At 46.1% G+C, this 17,406-nt stretch overlaps 1 protein-coding gene and 2 long non-coding RNA genes across 10 annotated transcripts in view; 2 read left to right on the forward strand and 1 right to left on the reverse strand.

Moving 5' to 3' along the window:
* The window catches only part of LOC106574751 (sentrin-specific protease 7), a 28,233-nt gene extending 27,393 nt beyond the window's left edge, over positions 1-840 (reverse strand). For 6 of the 8 annotated variants that reach the window (XR_006759838.1, XM_014150790.2, XM_014150787.2 and 3 more), the window contains exons 1-2: positions 611-840; positions 216-323 (exon numbers count right to left, since the gene is read on the reverse strand). Coding sequence is in view for 7 of the 8 variants with exons in the window: in XM_014150790.2 (XP_014006265.1) it covers positions 216-323 (108 nt within the window). In the remaining variant the exon portion in view is untranslated. The remainder of the gene's footprint in view (positions 1-215; positions 324-610) is intronic. The other 2 variants (XM_014150789.2, XM_045697986.1) reach the window with 1 other exon arrangement.
* Positions 841-2,614: 1,774 nt separating this feature from the next.
* On the forward strand, positions 2,615-13,033 carry LOC123727882 (uncharacterized). Its single transcript, XR_006759839.1, has 3 exons — positions 2,615-2,739; positions 12,142-12,185; positions 12,298-13,033. It is a non-coding gene; the product is annotated as an uncharacterized lncRNA (long non-coding RNA).
* Positions 13,034-13,957: 924 nt separating this feature from the next.
* LOC123727883 (uncharacterized) lies at positions 13,958-16,340 on the forward strand. Its single transcript, XR_006759840.1, has 6 exons — positions 13,958-14,084; positions 14,170-14,511; positions 14,694-14,738; positions 14,900-15,007; positions 15,412-15,503; positions 15,613-16,340. It is a non-coding gene; the product is annotated as an uncharacterized lncRNA (long non-coding RNA).
* The last annotated feature ends 1,066 nt before the right edge of the window (positions 16,341-17,406 follow it).

Here is a 17,406-nt window from a genome sequence, read left to right on the forward strand (position 1 = left end):
TAGCTTTCAACTGGAGTCACACGGTCAGTCTGTCATGGAAAGAGCAGGTGTTCCTAATGTTTTGTACACCCAGTGTATACCTTCTAGCTATGCCGATCTCACTTATCACCATGAGTAAATATAAGCACAACATTCATTCACAAATAATGAGTCACCGTGTGAATATGCAGTTCATTGGGGTTATGTCCACTTCAAATGGAAATTATATGGGATACCTCGAATGGGCTGGAGGTATCCTGGAGACGTGAGAGAGGGGACTGCATGTGCATGTTGTCAGCTTCGGGTGGCTGTTTTCTCTTGGGGATTTTGAAGGGAACTGCCATCTGAAATGAAGAATTACTGTATTACGGAGGTGCCACTTACGCTGACCTGCTTGTAGCTAACTATGCTGTAGCTCTGGTCCAGGCCGTTAGTGCGCATCCGTCCACTAACGTTACTGGACCAGATCTAACTATTTTCCAACACCTCCTAATCAAGTTAGCCTGAACAACAATGCACAGATTATGTTCAGAAAGACGTGACACGGTTAGGTAGCTATCTAGTAAGCTAGCTACCTGTAATATGAAAAACCTTTGGTTAGCCAACATAGTTAGCCAACAAGCCAACTTACTTAACTGTCAATGGTGCTGAATCAGACGGAAAGATGGCTAAAGAACGAAAACAAGAATCATTGTAAAGACGCCATTACGTTGTCATTTGCAACCAATTAAATGTTATCATATTGGCTAGCAAGCAAGGGATGACTGCTTCTAGTAAAATGCTACATCAATCTAGCAGCAGTAAGCCATCAACAACAGAGGCGCCTCTAGCGTTAACAGGAAGTTGTTGAAAGCATTTTCACGCGCAACCTGTTTTTGCACTCTTATTACAGCCCAAAACAGGTCTGGTAGGTTTATTACTAGACCTAAAATTGGTGTGTCATGTGTAGGCAAAGACAATTAAGCCACAAAATCATTATTTATGGATCAGCTCTGGTGATACATAAGAGGTTTATGAATTGCAAATGGGTACATTGCACATTTAAATATACTACTAGTGGGACGGCGTAATGCTACGGTTGCGCAGTGCAAGACTTCCGTATCTAGCTATCTACTGTAAATAACGTTACAACAAATAACTTTCTATCACATTTAGTAACTACCAAACAATTTAGCACCTAGAATGTGTCGTATACTAAAGGCCAAGAAGAAATTGATAACATTTGAATGTATTTGTGCGATCAACCGTTGGTGTTGAACTAACCACGTACCATTAGCTACCAGTTAAACAGACGCTGTTGCTAGCAGCTAGCTGGCTTAGTGTTAGATCTAGGCTAGCTAGCTAATTATCAAAATCATTAGGCCTGCTTTTGTTTTCATCTGATATGGACTTGAGAAACTAGCTAACTTCATAAAATATTTGGCAGCCATCAAATTAATATTTTTTGGCTTTCAAATAACTTAAAATATTATTTTGTTTTCTGAGAGGTATTCAAAATATATTCAAATATTATTTGGTTTTCTGAGACGTATTTGAATATCAAAGAAAATATATGTTTTTAAAACTCTAGTGAAAAGTTGGTATTTTCAAATAAACTACAAATACAACTATTTCCTGCCCAGTTCTGGACAGAATGCGAGCTTCCCCTTATCCCACTTTATCCCGCTTCCTACATTTTCTTTATAGATCGTTTTTTTAATCATGGTTTACACCCTGCTGTATCCTGTGCATATGACAAATAATATTTGATTTGATTGGATTTGGCACTTCAACAAACTTCAACAAATAAAGCAAAAGGAGCACTCTGTTTCTGCATAAATGTTTAGAAGAAGTGCAATATCATTCCTTGAGCAATACATATGTAGCAGACATGAGTCTGGTTCAAGTTCTGGTGATGTGAGAGCCCTCCTCTTGGTCTAATGGTCAAGACGTTGGAGACCAGGATTCAGATCCCTCCTGCGACACATACACTGTATCATAGGAATCAAGTAAGCTACAGTACATGCATCTGAAAATGGCATTGTTCCATTGTTAACGCATTTGTTAGTGCCACACTTTTTGAACTCCCACCTTCGTTATTTATTGTTTCATATAAGTATTTTAAAGTATTTAGCACTAGAGCTCTGACATTGCATTTTGTCATTCTTCATGCACCCCCACATACTGTACAAAGGTCACACAAGTGTCAATCAGACACACACATGTTACACATCCATAATCAGTGGTTAGATCATGTGGTTAGCACTTGCACAGTGTGTTCAGTCAGACGTCTGCCTTAGGAGGAAGTCAGTTCTGTCTCAAATATCACAGCTCTGAGGATATTACATATTGTTGCCAGTGTGTTCTGTAAGATCTTTACTTTTTATGTGGATTGACTTGTTCATTTAACATATTAAGTGAAGTGTTTCATGGATTCTTCTGTCCTTAGGTGTCTTAAAACTGTTGGAGCTGAGGCTTTGACAGACACACTGGTGGAACTTGGACACAATAACTATAAATTGTACTTTTCCACCCACTAGTGCAGAAAATACATACTGGTACATACAGCGGCAGCCACAGCCTCCACTGGCCGTATTCTGTGTGAGTTCTCATGGTACTTATTTCCATGATACATTATGTTAAAACCAACATATTTATTCCCAACAGAATTTAGAGTGGTCATACAGAATGTGACAGAAGATGATTGTGGAGAGTACTACTGTGCAATGAAAGAAAAACAACAGTTCCTGTTCAACAATGGCAACAGACTCATCACCATTAGTAAGCGCACATAGTATTCAATGATAACATTTTGTCTGTAATATATTTTTAATAGGCCCTTTATCATGTTTATTATGCACACAAACCAGCAAGGACTGCAGTCAGAGTGCAGTATAACTGCAGTATGCTGCAAATACTGCATCCAAAATAACACTGTTTTTTTTTTACTGCAGTAGTTTTGTAGAGTAACTGCAGTTAGAGTGCATTATATTCTGCAATTACTGGGTCTGAAATACCACAGAGGACTGCAGTTACTACAGTTTCAAAAGTGCGATCTTTTTTTGTAAGGGTTGATGATGCGGCGACATAAATGTTATAAAACATTGAAATTGTAGTGACAAGAAATTGTATACATTGAGAAAAACGTGTACACTATAGTAGAGACAGGTGGTTTTCACTCATTTCCATATTGTTTTTCAGTATGGCGCGATATAGCAAGAGGACCAAGGCCTGACTACATAGCCTCAACTATTTACTTCAGAGTCCAGTTTTCAAATCCTGAACTCACAACTACTACTTAATAAGGTGCCACATCTGTATCTACCCTTCCTCTAGTTTGGCTAGGTCAGGGGGAGCCCTGAGATTCCGGGAAATGGTACTAGCAGAGAGGGCACTGCGGAGCGGGCGTGCAGAGGGGCGAAAAATGCATTACGGGGTGATGCGCACTATCTCGCCCATCCGCACGTACAGTCCGGTGCGGTTGGTACGGGCTCTGCAGCATTGCCAGGCGAGAGTTGGCCGGCAGCCAGGAAGAAGTGCGTCGGCTCAACGCATCTGGCCGCCAGTGTGTCTCCTCGGCCCAGTTTATCCTGCGCCTGCTCTACGCACGGCAGCCCTCATTCCCCAGCACAGCCCAGTTCGCCCTGTGCCAGCGCTCCGCCCGTGCCGGGCTACAGTGACCATCCAGCCAGGACGGGGTGTGCCAGCCCTGAGCTCCAGACCTCCGGTGCGCCTCCACGGCCCAGTGTGCCTTGTGCCTGCTCTGCGCACCCAGTCTCCTGTGCGTCTCCCCAGTCTGGTGAGACCGGTTCCAGCTCCCCGTAGGAAGCCTCCAGTAATGATCAACGGTCCGAAGCCTCCAGCGATAATCCATGGCCCGGAGCCTGTAGGGATGATCCATGGCATGAAGCCTCCAGTGATGATCCATGGCCCGGGGGCCTGTAGGGATGGTCCATGGCACGAAGCCTCCAGTGATAACCCATGGCCCGGAGCCTGTAGGGATGGTCCATGGCACGAAGCCTCCAGTGATAACCCATGGCCCGGAGCCTCCAGTGATGATCCATGGCACAAAGCCTCCAGTGATGATCCATGGCACGGAACCAGTAGTGATGATCCATGGCACGGAGACTGCAGCGAACGTCCCTAGTCCGGAACCTACAGAGACGCTCTCCAGTCCGGAGCCTCCAGCGACGCTCTCCAGTCCGGAGCCTCCAGCGACGCTCCTCAGCCCGGGGCAGTCTCTATGGGGGTGTCACAGGGTTCAATTCTCGGGCCGACTCTTTTCTCTGTATAAATCAATAATGTCGCTCTTGCTGCTGGTGATTCTCTGATCCACCTCTACGCAGATGACACCATTCTGTATACTTCTGGCCCTTCTTTGGACACTGTGTTAACTAACCTCCAGACGAGCTTCAATGCCATACATCACTCCTTCCGTGGCCTCCAACTGCTCTTAAATGCAAGTAAAACTAAATGCATGCTCTTCAACCGATTGCTGCCCACACCCGCCCGCCCGTCTAGCATCACTACTCTGGACGGTTCTGACTTAGAATATGTGGACAACTACAAAAACCTAGGTGTCTGGTTAGACTGTAAACTCTCCTTCCAGACTCACATTAAGCATCTCCAATCCAAAATTAAATCTAGAATCGGCTTCTGTCACGATTCCTACCGACGGTGGCGCCCCCTCCTGCTCGGGTGGCGCTCGGCGGTCGTCGTCACCGGCCTATTAGCTACCACCGATTCCCTTTTTGTTTTTTCCCTTTTTTTATGTTTTCTCACCTGCCCTGAGTTAGGTAATTAAGAGGGCTATTTAGTTCAGCTGGCCCGCACCCTATTGTGCGGGATTGTTTTTCTGTATGTCAACTGCGTTTGTTGACTGTGCTTGTCCATTGTATTTTTCCCTGTTGTTGGGAGACCTCTTATTTTGTACGGGTGGTTCTTAATTAAAATTACCACACAGTGTTCGCTGCTTCCTGCGCTTCTTTCCGCCACACCACAGACAAGACGCTACAGAATCCCGCACCACCAGAAGGAGCATGGAATCAGCGGGAGCAGCGGGCACTCCACTACCCTCCATGGAGGAACGTGTCCAGCACAATACATCGGTCCTGCATCGCATCGGATCCGCCATGGACCAGATGATGGAGAGGATGGAACGATGGGAGAGGAGTGGTATCCTCTCTCCACCTACACCCCCCCCAATACAACCATCTCGTCCTCCTACGACGTCTGGCTCTGGCGCGCTTCGCCTGGCACTCCCGAGGGAGTACGATGGGACGGCGGCTGGGTGCAAGGGGTTTCTTCTCCAGCTAGAGTTGTACCTGGCCACCGTCAGACCTGCTCCTACAGGAGAGGAGAGCGTAAGTGCCCTCGTTTCCTGCCTGACGGGCCGAGCTCTGGAGTGGGCTAATGCGGTCTGGAACGCTCCAGACTCGGCGAGGGACCACTACCCAGAGTTCACCCGCTGCTTTCGGGCTGTTTTCGACCACCCCCCCGAAGGTAAAGCGGCGGGTGAACGGCTGTTCCACCTCAGGCAGGAGACGAGGAGCGCTCAAGACTTCGCGCTGGAGTTTAGGACCTTGGCTGCTGGAGCGGGGTGGAATGACAGGGCCCTCATAGACCACTACCGGTGTAGTCTCCGGGCGGACGTCCGCAGGGGAGCTGGCCTGTAGGGACACCAATCTATCCCTGGACGAACTCATTGACATGTCCATACGGTTGGACAATTTGCTGGCTGCCCGCGGGCGTTCGGAGAGGGTCCTGCCCGTTCCACCCCCGTGCACCCCCGCCCCTACCCCTATGGAGGTAGGGGGGGCCGTGCCAAGGGGCACCGGAGGAGGTGGCTCCTCCTGCACCAGCTGTGGTCGGAGAGGACACACGGCCGACCGGTGCTGGAGGAGCCAGTCTGGGAGTCGAGAAGGCAGGCAGAACACTTCTCGGTCACCTCAGGTGAGTCAGCACCAGATTCGCCCAGAACCCCCTGTTGGTCATGTGTTTTTGCCTGTTTCATTTTCAAAAAATTTTCCCTCTTCCCAGCATAGGGCGCTAGTCGATTCAGGCGCAGCTGGGAACTTTATGGACCGTGGACTTGCCATTAAGCTGGGCATTCCACGGGTGCCGATAGATTCCCCCTTCCCCGTGCACTCCTTAGATAGCCGACCATTAGGGTCAGGGCTAGTCAGGGAGTCTACGGTGCCGCTGGACATGGTAACGCTGGGGAATCATAGGGAAAGCATTAACTTTTTCCTTATTGATTCACCTGCGTTTCCAGTGGTGCTGGGGGTCCCCTGGCTGGCTGGTCACAATCCCCTCATTTCATGGAAACAGGGGGTTCTCCAGGGGTGGTCGGAGGAGTGTTCAGGGAAATGCCTAGGAGTTTCCATAGGTGCCACGTCGGTGGAGAGTCCAGACCAGGTGTCCACCGTGCGCATTCCCCCTGAATACGCCGATTTGGCGATCGCTTTTGTAAAAAGAGAGCGACTAAATTACCACCTCATCGACAAGGGGATTGTGCGATAGATCTCCAGGTTAACGCTGCGCTTCCCAGGAGTCACGTGTACCCCTTGTCACAAGAGGAGACGGCGGCTATGGAGACATACGTCACGGAATCCTTGGGACAGGGGTACATTCGGCCCTCCATCTCACCCGCTTCCTCGAGTTTCTTTTTTGTGAAGAAAAAGGAGGGAGGTCTGCGTCCGTGCATTGATTATAGAGGTCTAAACGCGATCACGGTGGGGTTTAGTTACCCACTACCTCTTATCGCTACGGCGGTGGAATCATTTCACGGAGCACAGTTCTTCACAAAATTGGATCTCAGGAGCGCGTATAACCTGGTGCGTATCAAGAAGGGAGACGAGTGGAAAACCGCCTTTAGTACCACATCAGGCCATTATGAGTACCTCGTCATGCCGTATGGGTTGAAAAATGCTCCAGCCGTCTTTCAATCCTTTGTTGACGAGATTCTCAGGGACCTGCACGGGCAGGGCGTGATTGTCTATATCGATGACATTCTGATATATTCCGCCACCCGCTCCGCGCATGTGTCCCTGGTGCGCAGGGTGCTTGGTAGACTGCTGGAGCATGACCTATACGTTAAGGCTGAGAAGTGTGAGTTTTTCAAACGAGCCGTCTCCTTTCTGGGTTATCGCATTTCCACCATGGGGGTGGTGATGGAGTGTGACCGCGTTAAGGCCGTGCGTAATTGTCCGACTCCAACCACGGTGAAGGAAGTGCAGCGGTTCTTGGGCTTTGCCAACTACTACCGGAGGTTTATCCGGGGGTTTGGCCAGGTAGCGGCTCCCATTACCTCACTGCTGAAGGGGGGCCGGCGCGTTTGAGATGGTCGACGGAGGCGGACGGAGCCTTCAAGAAGTTGAAGACCCTGTTCACCGACGCGCCCGTGTTGGCGCACCCGGACCCATCTTTAGCGTTCGTAGTAGAGGTGGACGCATCCGAGGCTGGGGTGGGTGCCGTGCTATCACAGCGCTCGGGTGCGCCACCGAAACTCCGCCCCTGCGCTTTCTTCTCAGGGAAGCTCAGTTCGGCGGAGCGTAACTACGATGTGGGGGACAGGGAGTTGCTAGCGGTAGTCAAAGCCTTGAGGGTGTGGCGACACTGGCTTGAGGGGGCTAAGCACCCCTTTCTCATCTGGACCGACCACCGAAACCTGGAGTACATCCGGGCAGCGAGGAGACTGAATCCACGTCAGGCAAGGTGGGCCATGTTCTTCGCCCGGTTTAGGTTTACCATCTCATATAGACCGGGTTCCCTTAATACTAAAGCCGACGCGCTGTCCCGTCTGTATGACACGGATGACCGCCCCATCGATCCAACTCCCATCATTCCAGCGTCTAGGCTGGTGGCACCAGTGGTGTGGGAGGTGGACGCGGACATCGAGCGGGCACTGGTGTTGGATCCTGCGCCTGCGCAGGTGCCCGTGGGGCGCATGTATGTGCCGCTCGATGTTCGCGATCGGTTGATTCGGTGGGCGCACACGCTACCTGCGGCGGGTCATCCTGGTGTAGAGAGGACAGGGCGGAGTCTAAGGGGGAAGTATTGGTGGCCCACCTTGGCTAAGGACGTGAGGTCATATGTCTCTTCCTGTTCGGTCTGTGCCCAGAGTAAGGCTCCTAGGCATTTACCGAGAGGGAAGTTACAGCCCCTCCCCGTTCCGCAACGGCCATGGTCGCACCTGTCTATCGACTTCCTGACAGATCTTCCCCCTCTCAGGGGAACACTGCGATTCTGGTGGTTGTGGATCGGTTTTCTAAGTCCTGCCGTCTCCTCCCCTTGCCCGGTCTCCCTACGGCCCTGCAGACTGCGGAGGCCCTATTTACCCACGTCTTCCGGCACTACGGGGTGCCGGAGGATATTGTCTCTGATCGGGGTTCCCAGTTCACATCCAGGGTCTGGAAGGCGTTTATGGAGCGGCTGGGGGTCTCGGTCAGTTTAACCTCCGCTTATCACCCCGAGAGCAATGGGCAGGCGGAGAGGGTGAACCAGGAGGTGGGCAGGTTCCTGAGGTCGTATTGCCGGGACCGGCCAGGGGAGTGGGCGAGGTATATTCCTTGGGCAGAGTTAGCCCAGAACTCACTTCGCCACTCCTCTACTAACATGTCACCCTTCCAGTGTGTGCTAGGGTACCAGCCGGTCCTGGCCCCATGGCACCAGAGCCAGACCGAGGCTCCTGCGGTGGAGGACTGGGTTCAGCACTCCAAGGAGACCTGGAAAGCAGTACAGGACTCACTGAAGGAGGCCAGTGCTAGGCAGAAAAGGAGTGCTGACCGCCACCGCAGTGAGGCGCCGGTGTTCGCACCGGGTGACAGGGTCTGGCTCTCGACCCGGAACCTGTCTCTCCGCGTGCCCTGCCGGAAGCTGGGGCCGCAGTGTGTGGGGCCCTTCAAAGTCCTGAGGAGGATAAACGAGGTGTGTTATCGGTTGCAACTCCCTTCCTATTACCGTATTAACCCCTCGTTTCATGTGTCTCTCCTCAGGCCGGTGGTGGCTGGTCCCCTACAAGAAGATGAGGTGCCGGAGGTCCCTCCACCCCCCTGGACATCGGGGGGTCCCCGGCGTACAGCGTAAGGGCCATTCTGGACTCGAGACGCCGGGCGGGGGCCTGCAGTACCTTGTGGACTGGGAGGGGTACGGTCCGGAGGAGAGGTGCTGGGTGCCGGCGGAGGACGTCTTGGACCCATCCATGTTGAAGGAGTTCCACCGCCTCCGTCCGGATCGCCCTGCGCCTCGTCCCCGGGTCGGCCTCGAGGCCGGTGTCGGCGCGCTGCAGGGGCCGCGCGTCAGGAGGGGGGTACTGTCACGATTCCTACCGACGGTGGCGCCCCTCCTGCTCGGGTGGCGCTCGGCGGTCGTCGTCACCGGCCTATTAGCTACCACCGATTCCCTTTTTGTTTTTTCCCTTTTTTTATGTTTTCTCACCTGCCCTGAGTTAGGTAATTAAGAGGGCTATTTAGTTCAGCTGGCCCGCACCCTATTGTGCGGGATTGTTTTTCTGTATGTCAACTGCGTTTGTTGACTGTGCTTGTCCATTGTATTTTTCCCTGTTGTTGGGAGACCTCTTATTTTGTACGGGTGGTTCTTAATTAAAATTACCACACAGTGTTCGCTGCTTCCTGCGCTTCTTTCCGCCACACCACAGACAAGACGCTACAGCTTCCTATTTCGCAACAAAGCATCCTTCACTCATGCTGCCAACCATACCCTCGTAAAACTGACTATCCTACCGATCCTTGACTTACAAAATAGCCTCCAACACTCTATTCAGCAAATTGGTTGTAGTCTATCACAGTGCCATCCATTTTGTCACCAAAGCCCCATATACTACCCACCACTGCAACCTGTATGCTCTCGTTGGCTGGCCCTCGCTTCATATTCGTTGCCAAACCCACTGGCTCCAGGTCATCTATAAGTCTTTGCTAGGTAAAGCCCCGCCTTATCTCAGCTCACTGGTCACCATAGCAGCACCCACCCGTAGCACGCGCTCCAGCAGGTATATTTCACTGGTCACCCCAAAGCCAATTCCTCCTTTGGCCACCTTTCCTTCCAATTCTCTGCTGCCAATGACTGGAACGAATTGCAAAAAAATCACTGAAGCTGGAATTTTATATCTCCCTCACTAACTTTAAGCATCAGCTGTCAGAGCAGCTTACCAATCATTGCACCTGTACACAGCCCATCTGTAAATAGCCCACCCAACTACCTCATCACCATATTGTTATTTTTTTTTTCTCCTTTGGACCCCAGTATCTCTACTTGCACATTCATCATCTGCACATCTATCACTCCAGTATTTAATTGCTAAATTGTAATTATTTTGCCACAATGGCCTATTTATTGCCTTACCTCCCTAATCTTACTACATTTGCACACACGGTATATAGATTTTTTCTATTGTGTTATTGACTGTACATTTGTTTATCCTATGTGTAACTCTGTGTTGTTTGTGTCGCACTGCTTTGCTTTATCTTGGCCAGGTCGCAGTTGTAAATGAGAACTTGTTCTCAACTGGCCTACCTGGTTAAATAAAGGTGTGGGGAAAAAAAGCAAGACCCAAGTTAGCTTTGCAGAAGTGTTAGATCTAGGCTAGCTACCAAATTATCAATCATTAAGCCTGCTTTTATTTTAAATTGGATATGTAAATTAGCTACTTGAGCAACTAACAGTAAGTTAGCTAGCATTGGCTAACTTAGTTAACTGGCCACCTGAACTTATCTATAAGAACATAACTATGTAGAATTCTAAATTGTCAGGAGCTAGCTAGCTGAAGTAGCCTAAACGTGGTCAATTATCTAGCTAGCTACTAGTTCATATGGCTGTGAGAAGCATGACCTTGGCCTGTTAGCCAAAGATGGATCATAGCTAACTGGTAAACTGTGGGGTGTTGGGTTGAGCGTGCAGATTGACATAGAGACAGGGAGGCTTTATTCCGCAAAAACAACTTTACTAAGACAGAAAATGAACATAACAAAGAAAATCACTGAGGTTTGGCTTGGTCCTTCTTCTCTCTTTTCACTTGGTGTTGGTCTCTCCCTGTTCTCTCTCCTGGTGTGCCACCGTGCTCCTTTTATTTGGCCTCCACGGCTGGTTGGCACTTTCCTCTAATTACCTCCACCTGCCCAGCTCTCGTATTCCCATCAGAGGGAGCCAACGTCACCTCACATATCTCCCCTCTATTACCATCCCCCGGGGTTGACCTCCTGGGATACCACATAACCAAACATTAACGTTAATCATTAGCTAAGTTGCCAACCCAACCAAGGCACATGCTTTGATTGTTGTGTGTGTAACCTTTTATTTAACTAGGCAAGTCAGTTAAGAACAAATTCTTATTTACAATGACAGCCTACACCGGCCAAATCCGGACGACGCTGGGCCAATAGTGCGCCGCCCTATGGGACTCCCAATCACGGCCAGTTGCGATACAGCCTGGATTCAAACCAGGGTGTCTGTAGTGACGCCTCTAGCACTGAGATGCAGTGCCTTAGACCACTGCGCCACTCAGGAGCCCCTCCCACGACATTAGTCCCATCAACAAATGTAGCTAGGTAGCCTAACGTTCAATATGTATCAAGTAGGCCTATCTAGGTAGTGAGGAAGGTCCCTGTTATCTCTAATAAGGTGGATAGGCCTGTACTACAGAGACCTTATCGTTTGTTACCTGCACTCACGTGTTAGCCTTGCTAGTTAATACATACTGTAGACGACATTGTTGCTTTACACATACTTTTACATATGGATGCAGTCTAGTCTGAAGGCATTTCAAGTACAGTAAAGTAACAGTTCCTTAGGCAGATGAAAAACTAGGCCTATCAGTTCCTTAGGCAGATTAAAAACTAGGCCTATCAGTTCCTTAGACAGATTAAAAACTAGGCCTATCAGTTCCTTAGGCAGATTAAAAACTAGGCCTATCAGTTCCTTAGGCAGATTAAAAACTAGGCCTATGTAAAATGCGTAATGGGGAGGAACATCACATCTGTTGCAACATGTCCTTTAGGTTGACTCTACCCCTTTGGAATGCACCCACCTGTCAGTGCCAATATGGGCCATTCACATCAGTATTATGATTGGTTGCTCAGCTTTTCATTCATATTCAGCCAGGCCACTGTATTTATAACCCTGCTAGTCTCGTTCCTAACCATAACATGCTCTATCACTACTCCACAGATGCTGGTTGCCGGTTTGTGTGATCTTGTTGATGGAACTCCAAGGTATTAATCAGTCATGCTTTATATTGTTTGTTCTTATTCTACATGTGCAATATGCCATATTGATGACAGTGTCAGATGGATTCATTGGAGGCTCATTTTCTCTGTTTTGTAGTCTCTTCACAGGAGAGAGTTGAAGGTTTTACAAGAGGGGAGGTTATTTTACCATGTAGGTACAATGCAATGCCTGCTGAAGAGGTCACCATATTTTGGCGATATAAGGATGACCTTAATGTCTACAATATTGTCAGTGGAAAAGCAGACATGACAGACCAAGACCGTCAGTTCAGAAACAGAATCAGGATTTTCCCTGAGGAATGGGCAAACGGCGACTTCTCTCTCCTACTGACTGATCTCAAGGACTCTGATAGTGGGAGTTATTCATGTTTCATACCAACAAAGGACATTCATCATCAAGTGGAACTTTCTGTTCAAGGCTTCCATTACAACGAAGTGTAACAGACAATTCAAAGAGAATGGTCATGATTCAGCCTTTGCTTGTCTAAACAGTATTGGACTTTCCATTAACAGTTTTAAGAAGTTGTATTCTTAAAATATTTGTAAGAAGTTGTATTCTTAAAAAATACATATTTGTATTTTTTAGGGATCTCCATTAGCTACTGCAAAGGCAGCAGCTACGCTTTGTTAGAGGTTCACCTAGGGGTCATGATTGGGGCTGTACCAAATGATTGATGTATTAGAATAATTGATTATGCTTATGTTGTATTAATAGAAGGGGAGGGGTTATGGGACCTTTTCTTTGATGCAGAACTTACTCGGAAACATGCGTGCTATGTTCCTGATTGTCAACTTCTGTCTGCAATTGCATTAATAAAGGTTTTTGAATGATTTAATTAAAGATATAGTCATAATGCTAATTTCACCAATGAGCCAATGATTTACAAGGACCAAGGAAACGAACCCTAACAGCTTCTTGGGATCCAAACACATTAAAGCACTTACATTGCATATAAAACAAAAAATAAAACATGACATAATATAACACTATTACCCCACTACATATCTAAAATAAAACACTTACAATACAAAATGTATAGTACCGCCATACAACAATATTACAACGTATGCGTGTGTCTGTACCTTTGTGTTTGTCTCTTCACAGTCCCCGCTGTTCCGTAAGGTGTATTTGTATCTGTTTTATCTGATTTTACTGCTTGCATCAGTTACCTGATGTGGAATAGAGTTCCATGTAGTCATGACTCTATTTAGTACTGTGCGCCTCCCATAGTCTGTTCTGGACTTGGGGATTGTGAAGAGACCTCTGGTGGCATGTCTTGTGGGGTATGCATGGGTGTCCTAGTATTTTAAACAGACAGCTCGGTACATTCAGCTTGTCAACACCTCTTACAAAAACAAGTAGTGATGATGTCAATTTCTCTTCCACTTTGAGCCAGGAGAGATTGACATACATATCATTGTTAGCTCTCCGTGTACTTTTAAGGGCCAGCCGTGCTGCCCTGTTCTGAGCCAACTGCAATTTTCCAAAGTCCCTCTTTGTGGCACATGACCACACTACTGAAAAGTAGTCTAGGTGCTACAAAACTAGTTATTCCTGATCAGTTATTAATATTGTACTACCAAATTACATGTTTTGTTGATATCTTGAGATTGAACATGTGCTGCACAGGAAGAACATTGTTATTTGAGTCAACCTTTCAAATAGAAAGTATTTTACTTGGACACAACAGTGTTATTAAAGAAAACATTCACTTCCTCAATGCTCTTTATTAAAGAGTGTTTCTTTTAGCTTTTTGTAAACTATGGTTTGATCATGTGGTCGCACTGTGTTCAGTCAGATGTCTGTTAGAAGGAGGAAGTCAGTTCAGTCTCAAAGATTTATCACAGCTCTGAGGATGTCGAGGATTGTTTCCTGTCTGTTCTGTAAGACCATTTATTTTTCTTATCTTAAATATTTTACTGTCATTTGACAATAAATGAAGTGTCTCATGAATTATTCTGTTCTTAGGTGTCTTAAGACTGTGTGTTGGAACTGAGGCTTTGACAGAGACACTGGTAGAACTCGGACACAATGCAACCCTGAACTGTTCTCTAAATGTAACTAATGTACATTGGTACATTCAGCACCACCCACAGCCTCCACTGGTCCTACTCCGCTCTTTCATTAGTGGTAGTCCTTTTGCTTTTTATTATAATAATAATACTACTTTTAGACAGAAATATTCATTAGAAACAGGAAATAGATTGTTAATACAGAATGTAACAGTAGATGATTGTGGAGTGTACTACTGTACAAAGAAAGAAAAGGATTTTATCCTTTTCAGTAACGGCACCAGACTCATGACAACTGGTAAGTGAACATTTCATTCAATGATCAACATGCTATATTTTGTTTAAAAGATACTTTTGAAAAGTGTTTTTGTTTACGTTTAACACAGCTAGGTGCAAAACCACTACAGAAATGTTACATCCACTTTGAGTAACATAACCTAAAGTGAATGTTGGCTATACATGTTTTCCTTAACCCTGCAGGTCTTGAATCAATCAATGAAACAACAAACACAAGTTTGAAGCTCCGTAAGTGATTATGTGTTTGTAATTTTTCAACTGATTTAATAGTGACTTTAATAATCTGGAAAGTCTTTTAATGATTGTAAACATATTGTGTTTATTTAGGCTATCAAATTTTGTTGAAATAAAATGCAGAAATGTTAAATAAGTACATTTGCCAATTTCAGTTGATCCTAAAGCTTCAGAGCAACCCAGAGACTTCAACACAACATGGCTAAAGGGTCTTCTCATTGGATCCGGGGTCTTAAATGCAGTGCTCATTTTATTGCTGTCAGGTGTGTTTCTACACTCTTAAAATACGTTTTTTAGTAACCTAGTAACATCTTGGTGGTACTGTGTGGTTCAGTTGGTAGAACATGGCACTTGCACTGCCAGGGTTGTGGGTTTGATTCCCCGTGCCACCAATATGTAAACTGTATGCACGCATAACTGTAAGTTACTTTGGATAAAAGCTTCTGCTAAATGGCATATTGTTATAATATTTTGTATCTTACTAAAACTTTTCTTTAGACTGGATACCAGGCAAACCTTCTCTGCCTTTACATGCAATGTTAGGTCTTTCTGTTACTGTACTTTTGACTGCGTGCAGGCCCAAAACCCAATGCAATACGTAAGATGTTACTCAGTGTTGTGTGATCATAATAGTCTATACTAATTCCATCTGAATGGGTCATCTTAGCCATTTCAGTGCTGTGGAAGAGAGCTGCTTGCCAGAAGAACCATGACTCTCCTCCAACCCCTGAACCACCTGAAAGGGCAGACAGGCCAGAGGTCAGTATCTGTAGTGGGAATATGGATATATATATATACAGTATATGAATATTATATCATACTTATCTTTATGAGGGATGTTTTCACTCATATCCACATTGTTTTTCAGTATGAAGTGATACAGCTGGTTCAGACACCAAGAGGACCAAGGCCCAACCACATAGCCTCAACCATTTACTCCAGAGTCCAATTTCCAAATCCTGAACTCTCAACTACTGCTTAATAAGGTGCCACATCTTGACTTTGGTGGATAATGTGAATCTACTCTGAATATTCCTATATTTGTATAATGTGTATAATGCTGCTCTTCGTCACTATCGTCTATATTCCAGTCAGCAATATCTTTGAAGGAACTTGTTACCTTTGTGTCTTGTTTCATGTTTTTCATTGTTCATTGCTGGAAATACATGTTCGTTAGTGCCTGTCTTGAAAGTAAATTGTTGCTTTTTTTTGTGAAGCAGTTAGGAAGAGGTTTGTGTATTTCTGTAGAAAAAGCCCCCAAGCATTTTGTAGTGTATTGATGCAGCATCAACCACACATCCTGTATGAGAGCTTAAAGCTTACTGAGCAGCACGCATGTCCCAATTACTGTACAATTTACCTTTTTTAATAATGACTTTTTCAAACATTAAACTACAGTTTTGAATTTGAAGTTCATTAAAAAGCCTACTGCATGTGCCCCATAACACCTTTGTGAGTAGAATGTAGTGGTTTGTATATTTTTGTTGTTTAAGTTCAGACCACTGTAAAAAAGATAATGTCAGTGTATTGCACTTTTTTCAAACATTATCTCAGTGTTTACTCTTCATGGAAATAAAATCTCTGTTTTGGAATCAACCATCTCTTATCTCAGGTACTCTACCTACATTGCCTTCAAAGTAAGAGTGTCCACAAAACAAAGCATTTATAAACAGCATGTTGTAATGGCAGTGGTACCAGTCACCGATCACTAAATGGTCATAAAGGTCACAAGGTGTCTTAAAACTAGAAACCTTAATGGAAGCAGTAACAAAGTGGATACCCCGCCTCAATGTTGGTAAAAAGCTGAGGGATGGGCCTGGAGATATGTAACCACTTTGCATAGACTTGCGCTTCATGTGGAAACTTTAAGCAAGTTAACAATGACCTTACACATCATTTTAACTAAGTTTTAACTTAGTTAACTTGACTACTTAAGTTAGGTATTCCACTAGTAATGTAAGCTGAAAGCTAACTGACCATAAAGACATAGGGGAGGGGGGTAAATCAAAGAAATTGCTATTCAATTCGGGACTTGAATTGAAATTCAGTTATTGGATTTAACAACTGTCAAAGGAAATAATGTGTCCCTGCAATGAGTAACTCTATAGGAAAAGTGGGCATGACTATGATTGGTCTGACCTCTGGAATGTCACAGTAGATGATTGTGGAGGTTTCTACTGTTCACAGAAAGAAGACAAGGGTCTACTATTCAGCAATGGCACCAGACTCATGACCACCAGTGCAGATTCAATTAAATTACAAATATATTTCATCAAAATATACATCTTTATTTAAATATCACATTTTGAGTATTAAACCTGTCACAACATATGTTGAATGTGGGATGCAAAACAATTTTAACATCCTGTTTATTACGGTCTTCCTTGTTCTGTTACAAATGTGGATAAGAATAACTCAGGATATATAACATTGTGTTACGCGGAGTAGGGGAAGCTCTTGGGGAACCCAAGAGCAGACTCAGACGAGGAGACTGGGATGAAGTAAGCAAGGTATTTATTGAAACACAGGGGGAAGATGGAGTGCAGGCCAGGGGAAGCTCGGGTGGGTTGCAGGAAACCAGGTGCGGAGGCTGAGGCTGGAGCGAGAGGGGTTGGGACAGGGTAAGCAGGTCCGAAGGGGAATCCAAGGGAGTACTAGAGTG

This window comes from Salmo salar, chromosome ssa16 (assembly GCF_905237065.1).
Source record: "Salmo salar chromosome ssa16, Ssal_v3.1, whole genome shotgun sequence".
Lineage (NCBI taxonomy): Eukaryota > Metazoa > Chordata > Actinopteri > Salmoniformes > Salmonidae > Salmo > Salmo salar.